We start from the raw sequence: 6,907 nt of genomic DNA, 5'->3' as shown, positions 1-6,907 counted from the left end.
CACACACACACACACATGCACACACATGCACACATGCACACACACACACATGCACACACCTTGCGCTTTGGTCGCTTGCCAAACTGCCCTGCACCTCGTCTGCCACCTCGGTTGCCACCTTGTCCTCGTTCCCCACCACCTTGTCCTCGTCCGCTGCCAGCATCGCGATCAGCGTGCTTGCGCTTGGCGCTGCTGCTGCCGGACTTCCCGTTATCGGCCATACTTTTTGTGGTGTTTCCAGGCGAGATGCGCTGTTGGCAAAGCAAAATGGCAAAACGGCCTTTGCCACACGCCATCCTCGCCTCACCTCGACGTGCGGCTTTCCTAAACAGGAAACCTGACGAAACGAATTGAGCGCATTGGCACACGTGTGCTGTGCGCTTTGTGTCGCTGCATGCTATCCACCACGCACCACCCAATCAGTCCAACTGTGACGTGTCACGCCATGGCGAAAAAGCGGCGAGAGCGCCAAAGCAAACGCCAAACAAAAACCAAAGAAGAGCAAACGCAGCGAACTGATGTGAGACAAGGGGGCGGTGCAATGCGTCACTGAACGTGCAAAAGCCAAAAACAACCAAGAAGCAGCTGCACAACACAACAACAACAACAACAACAACAACACCTTGTTGTCGCAGCTCTACGTTTGGCATTTTCCTGTTGTTCTCTCTTGCGATCAGTCCGTGTCTCTTTTCTCCCCCTTTTCCCAGACCACAACCACAAAACAACCAGCCATGGGTGACGAGGATGTTGCTGCTCTCGTTGTTGACAACGGCTCCGGCATGTGCAAGGCCGGCTTCGCCGGTGACGACGCTCCCCGCGCCGTCTTCCCCTCCATTGTTGGCCGTCCCCGCCACCAGGGCGTGATGGTCGGCATGGGCCAGAAGGACTCGTACGTCGGCGACGAGGCCCAGAGCAAGCGTGGTATCCTCACGCTCAAGTACCCCATTGAGCACGGTATTGTGACCAACTGGGACGACATGGAGAAGATCTGGCACCACACCTTCTACAACGAGCTCCGCGTTGCGCCCGAGGAGCACCCCGTCCTCCTCACCGAGGCCCCGCTCAACCCCAAGGCCAACCGTGAGAAGATGACCCAGATCATGTTCGAGACGTTCAACACCCCCGCCATGTACGTCGCCATCCAGGCCGTGCTCTCCCTGTACGCCTCTGGCCGTACCACGGGTATCGTCCTCGACTCTGGCGATGGTGTCACCCACACCGTCCCCATCTACGAGGGTTACGCCCTTCCCCACGCCATCCTGCGTCTCGACCTTGCCGGCCGCGATCTCACCGACTACATGATGAAGATCCTCACCGAGCGCGGTTACTCCTTCACCACCACCGCCGAGCGCGAGATTGTGCGTGACATCAAGGAGAAGCTCTCCTACGTCGCCCTCGACTTTGAGCAGGAGATGGCCACCGCCGCCTCCTCCTCCAGCCTGGAGAAGAGCTACGAGCTCCCCGATGGCCAGGTCATCACCATTGGCAACGAGCGCTTCCGCTGCCCCGAGGCCCTCTTCCAGCCATCCTTCCTCGGCATGGAGGCCACCGGCATCCACGAGCACACCTACAACTCGATCATGAAGTGCGACGTCGACATCCGTAAGGACCTCTACGCCAACACCGTCCTCTCTGGCGGTACCACCATGTTCCCCGGCATTGCCGACCGCATGCAGAAGGAGATCACCGCCCTCGCCCCATCCACCATGAAGATCAAGATCATTGCTCCTCCCGAGCGCAAGTACTCTGTCTGGATTGGCGGCTCCATCCTCGCCTCCCTCTCCACCTTCCAGCAGATGTGGATCTCCAAGGCCGAGTACGACGAGTCTGGCCCCTCGATTGTCCACCGCAAGTGCTTCTAAGCGCCTCGTTGGTCATTGCCACCTTGTTGCCTCTTTTGCTGTTGTCCTCGTGTCGACGCGTGCCACGTGCGCTTGTTGTGAGTTGATTCTGCTTCTTGTGCACGTCATGCCGAGCCCTTGGGCCCCGCAATAAACCCACTATGCCAGTGTAACTATCCTTCCCCCCAATGTATAACTGTGACGATCAATGAGCGGTGCCCGAGTGACAGCTTTGCGGTGTCTACGTCACGTACACACACACACACACACACACACACACACAACCCTTAATGTGCTTGCCATTGATCATTGTCACGCCTCGCTTGGAAAACCCCCAACAAAAACAACAATCAATGGACGGCATTGGCTTTTCAGAGGCGGAGAAACGGCGGTTGCTGGGCCAAGCAGACGATGGTGGTGGCGGCAGCAGTGGGAGAACACGCAACGCCAGGGCAGATGTGGCAAGGAGGAAGCGGCAGCAACAGCAGCTGAGACAGCAAGGGTCACATGACCCTCAGCGACAACGGCAACGACAGCAGCAGAGGCTGGGCAGACCGCCGTCATCAACAACGGCACCTGCAGCGACAACGGCAACAGTCGAAGCACCCACTCAACGTGACGCGGGAGCACGGTGCCATGGTACAGAGGCCGAGGCCGGCCGTGCAAAAGCGAGCGAGTGTCCTGTCTCAGAGCACGGCACCAAGGCCGCACTTGAAGCAACGAGTAGTGACAGAACAAGCCAGGACGCCACACAAACTTCCTCTTCACAAGCGCCTGTCACCACGAATGACCAGGTAAAAGGGGTGCAGCAAACACAGCAGCAGCAAACACAGCAGCAGCAGCAGCAGCAGCAGCGGTCATCAGAGGAGCCGAAGATGGAGTTGCGTGATTCGGAAGAGGCGCTGGTGTTGACCATCCAGGCGGTGGAGCAGCGCAAGAGGGAGATGGAGGAAGCAAACAAGCGGCGGCAGATGGAGCTCGTCAAGGCCATCCAGTCGCGCAAGATGAAGGCCATGACCGAGGCTGCCAAGCTCAACCAAGTACAAGCTGAGCTTGCGACCTTGGAGCGATCTCTAAGCACGGACATTGCTCTTCTCCGACAACGCGTACGTGTGTGTGTGTGTATGTGTGTGTGTGTATGTGTGTGTGTGTGTGTGTGTGTGTGTGTGTGTGTGTGTGTGTGTGTGTGTGTGTGTGTGTGTGTGTGTGTATGTGTGTGTGTGTGTGTGTGTGTGTGTGTGTGTGTATGTGTGTGTGTGGGTGTGTGTGGGTGTGTGTGGGTGTGTGTGGGTGTGTGGGTGTGGGTGAGTGGGTGTGGGTGTGTGGGTGTGTGGGTGTGTGGGTGTGGGTGTGGGTGCGTGTGTGGGTGTGGGTGCGTGTGTGGGTGTGTATGTGGGTGCTTGCATGCACGTGCTGCTTCGACCGTGACCGTGATTCGCCTGCTCCATCCTTCAGCTTCAGCTTTTTCCACAACAGTCTCACTGTGATTGCCTGCGCATGCCGCCTTGACCAGATTGAGGCTGCTTGCCGCGACTTTAACATGGCAAAGTGAGTGTGCTTGCCACTAGCAACATTGACCAAACTCATCTACGTTCTCATTCGCCAACACGCCAGAAGCAAATGCTTCGCACGTGCACACACACACACACACACACACACACACACACACACACACACACACACACACACACACACACACACACACACACACACACGGCGCGTCTTTTACGCTCACACTCCCCCATGCTTGTTCTTGCCACAGGGGGCGGTTCGAGGCTGCGGAGAAGGAGTACGTTGCTGCCAAGTTAGACTACCACAAGAAACAAGAGCTCAAGGATCAACTGACAGAGCACCTCTTCATCATCATCCAGAAGGTAGGTGAACATGAGAGTCTGTGGGCATGTGTGCGTGCAGCTCGGGCGGACGAAGGGAGATTCACACACACACACACACACACACACACACACACACACACACACACACACACACACACACACACACACACACACACACACACACACACACACACATGCCACGTGTGCAGACGGAGGAGCGCAAGGCGGCGAAACTGGAGGAGCTGATGCGGAAGATTGGGGCGGAGGATGGCGATGGCGCCGCACTCGAGGGTGCACAGCAGCAGCAGCGGGGGGCAGCCGAAGTCATTGCCGCACAACAACAGCAGCAGCAACAGCAGCAGCAGCAACAACAACCGCAGCAGCAGCAACAGCAGCAGCAACAACAACCGCAGCAGCAGCAGCAACAACAGCAACAGCAGCAACAGCAGCAACAACAACAACAGCAGCAGCAACAGCAACAGGAGGGGGACGGGCAATAACGGCAACGCACGTGTTCGAGCAGTTATTGTCGAGCGATTGCATGTTCTGTGTTCACGTCACACAGATGCACACACTCTTTCCCTCTGTGCATATCATGTACAAATGCCGCTTGTTCCCGAGTTACACATTACATTATGTCTCACTGTGTTTATTCAGACCCGCACGCACGATGTGTACAATCAATGAACCACCTTGAACCAGAACGAGAAGCGTGCACAAAACAACGTAAGAGGAATACCCAACCACAGCGTGATGTGAAGTGACACACATACGGGAGGTGTTTGGTTTCGACAACACCCCTTCTTCAACACGGCCAGGTCGAGGCAAGCGAGGCGCGCTGGGGCTGCGTCGTGGTGGTGTGTTGGCAAGTTTGACTTGGGCTCCTCGGTTACAGGGGCGGCTCTGTGTTCATGACAACCTGCATAAATGTGCGTACGCTCTGTGTACGTGTGTGCATGTGTGTGTGCATGTGTGCGTTGTGTGTGAGGAGAAGGAAAGGGTGTGCACTGCAGAGGGAACAGTCAACTGGACGCTACCCATGCCTGGTTCACGTCGACGAAGGGTCTGCGTACAACAACTGCAGTTGAACGTGCACAAATGTATGTATACATGCATGACATGAACACACACATGGGCGTACATGCATGACTTATCACCATGCACTCTGTGAACTTCACACAGGCGTACACGTACCCCTTCGTTTGGCAAGCAGTCGCCAAGGGCTTCAAGGAGAAGCGGATCCTTCATCACCGACTCGCGATAATCCTGCAGCGACAGCTTGCCGTCATGATCAACATCCTGGCACGTGGGGGAGGGGCACCCATGCGCAAGGGTGAGCGATTGCAGGTTGGTTGGTTGGTTGGGGGTTACGGAGGGTGCGGGATTGAGTTGTGGAGAGGGGAGGGGAGTGAAGGGGGAGTGAGGGTAGACGAGCAAGGACAATCACACACACACACACGCACGCACACACACACACACACACACACACACACACACACACACACACACACACACACCCTCAGTGTCTCTCAGTCTGAGCCTCTGCGTTTCTGGCAAGAGCCCCCATGACGCACCATCTTCTTGAGAACAAGGTCGACGAGTTCCTTGATTCCTTCATCGCGCTCCTCCTCGTTCTGGATCTGGTGATGGCGATGGTGGTGGTGGTGGTGGCGGTGGTGGTGGTGGTGGCAGTGAGCATAACGTACGTACGTGGATGTGGATGGGGGCGGAACGTGACAATTGGAAAGGTGCAGTATCGTACAGAGTGCGGTGCGCACACGATGCATGAAGCAGCTCTGCTCACCCATCAAACGCACACCCACACACACACACACACACGCACACACATACACACGCGCACACTGCAAGGCGAGCATCAAGGCCCACCTTGACCATGGTGTTCTTGAGGAGGAAAAACATGGTGTCACGGCTGATGGGTTTTGTTGCATAGTCCTCAGCGCTGTTGGTGTACACGCGGTACACGACTGCAGTGGAATGCATGCGGCATATGACAGGCCATGCGATGAGACATTCGAATGACAGCATCACACATGCACGCACCAAGAAAACCAACGTTGACACACAGATTCAAAGGCACTAGCAAACACGCACACATACACACATACACACACACATACACACACACGCACACACACGCACGCACATGCACACGCACATACACACACGCACACACGCACGCACATGCACACACATACACACACGTACGTTCATGCACCACACAAACACAGGTACGCACAGTCAATTTGTTCGTCGAGGGTGCCGCGCAGCAGCAAGGACATGCCCATGACCCAGTCGTGCTTGTTGATCGTGCTCTCCGCACTGTTGGTGAACGCGCGGAACACTAGCAACGGCAAATGCAAGAAGCAACGACATTCGCATGATTGGCAGAAACAGCTGTGCCTGGAGCCCAAGCAGTTCACACTCACACACACACACATACACAATTTGTGGCACTTCAATTGCATTGATTGAACTCACAGCGGTCCATCATGGAGGCCTCTGTGAGGTTAAAGTGCTCGTGAAGAACATCCCGGAAAGCATTGCGATCAAGCTGCACCATTGCGGATAGGGTGAGCGTGAACGGGAGTGGATGCGAGACGAGCGCACAGGTGCACAAGTAAGGGCAAGTCGACAATTGCACAGGGAGTCAACCACACACACATAGGGTGTATGAGTGAGCTAACCTTGCCGTTTGATGCGACTGTCTCAAAGAAGTTGATGAGTCGTTGTACCTCCTCCTCAGAAACTAACGGCACCAAGGTGTGTGCGCGCGCGTGTGTGTGTGTCATTGTGGTGAGGTGGTGTGGGTGGTAACGAGACGGCGAAACACACAACACTCACACACTCTCTCACACCCACACTCACTCACACCCATACTCACTCACACCCACACTCACTCACTCACACTCACTCAGTCAGTCACGCACACACACACACAACACTCACTCACACACCAACACACTTACTCTCTCACGCCCACACACTCACACACTTACTCTCTCACGCCCACACACTCACACACTTACTCTCTCACACACCAGCACTCACTCTCTCACACTCTCACTCACAGTGAGTTGCCTTGGAGAGCGCCTCCATCTCCTTCTGCTTCTCCGTGCGCGCGGCCATCGTGCTGGTTGTGCTCGTTCGTCTGCTTCCACCTTTTTGCCTTTTGCTTCCGCCTTCCTCTTGGTTGTCAGGTACGGTGACTTT

The 6,907-nt window shown here is 55.8% G+C and overlaps 4 protein-coding genes across 4 annotated transcripts in view; 2 read left to right on the top strand and 2 right to left on the bottom strand.

The window, feature by feature from the left end:
- Positions 1 to 257, bottom strand: part of PTSG_05706 (uncharacterized protein) — a 3,364-nt gene extending 3,107 nt beyond the window's left edge. The window contains exon 1 of the mRNA XM_004993514.1: positions 60 to 257. Coding sequence (XP_004993571.1) covers positions 60 to 221 — 162 coding nt within the window. The 5' untranslated portion in view covers positions 222 to 257. The remainder of the gene's footprint in view (positions 1 to 59) is intronic.
- A 308-nt stretch (positions 258 to 565) lies between these two features.
- On the top strand, positions 566 to 2,019 carry PTSG_05705 (non-muscle actin). Its single transcript, XM_004993513.1, has one exon. It carries the CDS (start codon positions 732 to 734, stop codon positions 1,860 to 1,862), a length of 1,131 nt encoding a protein of 376 aa, XP_004993570.1. The 5' UTR covers positions 566 to 731; the 3' UTR covers positions 1,863 to 2,019.
- Positions 2,020 to 2,194: 175 nt separating this feature from the next.
- Positions 2,195 to 4,176, top strand: PTSG_05704 (uncharacterized protein; the record flags this gene model as incomplete). The annotated part of the gene is made up of 4 exons (XM_004993512.1): positions 2,195 to 2,947; positions 3,355 to 3,389; positions 3,604 to 3,715; positions 3,886 to 4,176. 4 exons carry the CDS (start codon positions 2,195 to 2,197, stop codon positions 4,174 to 4,176), a joined length of 1,191 nt encoding a protein of 396 aa, XP_004993569.1.
- A 97-nt stretch (positions 4,177 to 4,273) lies between these two features.
- Positions 4,274 to 6,907, bottom strand: part of PTSG_05703 (uncharacterized protein) — a 2,643-nt gene continuing 9 nt past the window's right edge. Inside the window, exons 1-8 of the mRNA XM_004993511.1 lie at positions 6,766 to 6,907; positions 6,382 to 6,443; positions 6,176 to 6,248; positions 5,934 to 6,038; positions 5,564 to 5,661; positions 5,251 to 5,316; positions 4,871 to 4,975; positions 4,274 to 4,616 (exon numbers count right to left, since the gene is read on the bottom strand). The exon at positions 6,766 to 6,907 is cut by the window's right edge and continues 9 nt beyond it. Of these exons, the coding sequence (XP_004993568.1) occupies positions 4,566 to 4,616; positions 4,871 to 4,975; positions 5,251 to 5,316; positions 5,564 to 5,661; positions 5,934 to 6,038; positions 6,176 to 6,248; positions 6,382 to 6,443; positions 6,766 to 6,823 (618 nt within the window). The 5' untranslated portion in view covers positions 6,824 to 6,907 and the 3' untranslated portion in view covers positions 4,274 to 4,565. The remainder of the gene's footprint in view (positions 4,617 to 4,870; positions 4,976 to 5,250; positions 5,317 to 5,563; positions 5,662 to 5,933; positions 6,039 to 6,175; positions 6,249 to 6,381; positions 6,444 to 6,765) is intronic.

Source organism: Salpingoeca rosetta (assembly GCF_000188695.1).
Source record: "Salpingoeca rosetta unplaced genomic scaffold supercont1.13, whole genome shotgun sequence".
NCBI lineage: Eukaryota > Choanoflagellata > Craspedida > Salpingoecidae > Salpingoeca > Salpingoeca rosetta.
This window is presented reverse-complemented; position numbering and strand designations above follow the sequence as displayed.

Excerpts from the sequence above, each read along its gene's own strand:
- PTSG_05705 (XM_004993513.1), top strand. The coding sequence starts at position 732 with ATGGGTGACGAGGATGTTGCTGCTCTCGTTGTTGACAACGGCTCCGGC.